Source organism: Orbicella faveolata, unplaced genomic scaffold (genome assembly GCF_042242905.1).
Source record: "Orbicella faveolata isolate gen_17 unplaced genomic scaffold, um_ofav_v1 contig_34, whole genome shotgun sequence".
NCBI lineage: Eukaryota > Metazoa > Cnidaria > Anthozoa > Scleractinia > Merulinidae > Orbicella > Orbicella faveolata.
Window position 1 is genome coordinate 3945001 of NW_028301563.1, and position 1394 is coordinate 3946394.

A 1394-nucleotide genomic window follows, 5' to 3' on the forward strand; every position below is an offset into this window, starting at 1 on the left:
AATGTACGATGACCTGTGTTGAGAAATTTCATGCATTGCTAAATTCCGAGCAAAATAAAGAAGTACAGTAAACAAACAAGAAGTTGCAATAGAGAAAATTATAACAAAGCTCACCGTCCATGTTTCGTTTAGTATCGCTGGGAGAGGCAGTCGACAGCAAAAACAAGACCTTTCTTTGACTGACCGCAGTTTCTTCCACGAAGCTCACCAGATGAACTAAAACTGGTTAACGAAGTGTCTTTATATATCTTTCGCTAGGTCATCACATTCTTTATTTGGACGCTTGCCACTTATGCATGACGTGAGTTTCTCAGAAAGGTGGTCTGATGTCTGTCTGAGCACATGTACAGTTCACGTGATGAACTAAGTCAGCATTTTATATTTCATTAACTGTCATTTCATTGCACAGAATATGTCGATGTGGCATTTCTCCCTGATTTTCCAGTCCTGCACTTATTTCAGAGTACAAACCGGCGTTAACTTTTACAAAACCATATCCAGATCTCTAGAATGTGTTTTCCTCCGTACACTTAGGCCCGGTCCAAACGCCGCTCCACTCATGTGCCGAACCAAACTGATTCAAACGCCGCTCTTCTGCCGTACTTAACTCATCGGTTGGGTTCGGCGCATGAATGGAGCGGCGTTTGGAACGGGCCTTAGCTTCTAAAAGCTGTCCTCGCTTCGACCTCACTATCCATTTAAGTTTATGACAATGACGTTTGTTCCAGACCATCGTTTTCAGTTCTCCTTGTAGTTTCGCCAAAAAAAACATTTCCAAGTCTTTAAATGAGACTGTAGCATATGGCTACTCCACAAAAAACACAGAAACAGTAAAATCATCCGTTTCAAATCAAGAAAATCCATAACGCTCGGGCGGAATATAAAAATACAACTTAATGTTGTGGAATCTACTGAGATTCCTTTACCCCCTCCCCACTGTCTCTTATCAACTTCCTGTTTAGTATGTTCCCGGAAACGTGCACTTGAAAGGCCCGAACACAGTTTGCTCAACACAGCAAAATTTTGACAGGTTATCGTCTTGTGATCTGCGTTACGAGAAAAATGGTCTTTGCTTGAACAAGTTTGTCCTGGTCCCAACGAGAAACGGGCTCGGTGATCGATGACAGCCAGATTGAATAATTGCAGTTCGGTTATGTTCACCGGGGCGAACAGGAAGTAACTTTTGAACTGCTCATGTATGTTTATTTCTCGAGAATCTTATCTTTAAAACTGGATGTTTACATCATTCACATGTTTATGAATAGTTGTGTGGAACAGTCTTTCCAAAGAACCCCTAGGGAGATAAATAAATTTATGAACGGATTACAGAGTTTAAATCTACCCTTTCACCTCTAAATGTGCTCGATCGTGTTTTGTTACTGTCATTGTTTCTG

General features: G+C 41.1%; 1 protein-coding gene across 1 annotated transcript in view; it reads right to left on the reverse strand.

Annotated features, from left to right (window-relative positions):
* LOC110068039 (uncharacterized) overlaps positions 1-274 on the reverse strand; it is a 4505-nt gene extending 4231 nt beyond the window's left edge. The window contains exon 1 of the mRNA XM_020775402.2: positions 115-274. Within this exon, the coding sequence (XP_020631061.2) occupies positions 115-121 (7 nt within the window). The 5' untranslated portion in view covers positions 122-274. The remainder of the gene's footprint in view (positions 1-114) is intronic.
* Positions 275-1394: the final 1120 nt, after the last annotated feature.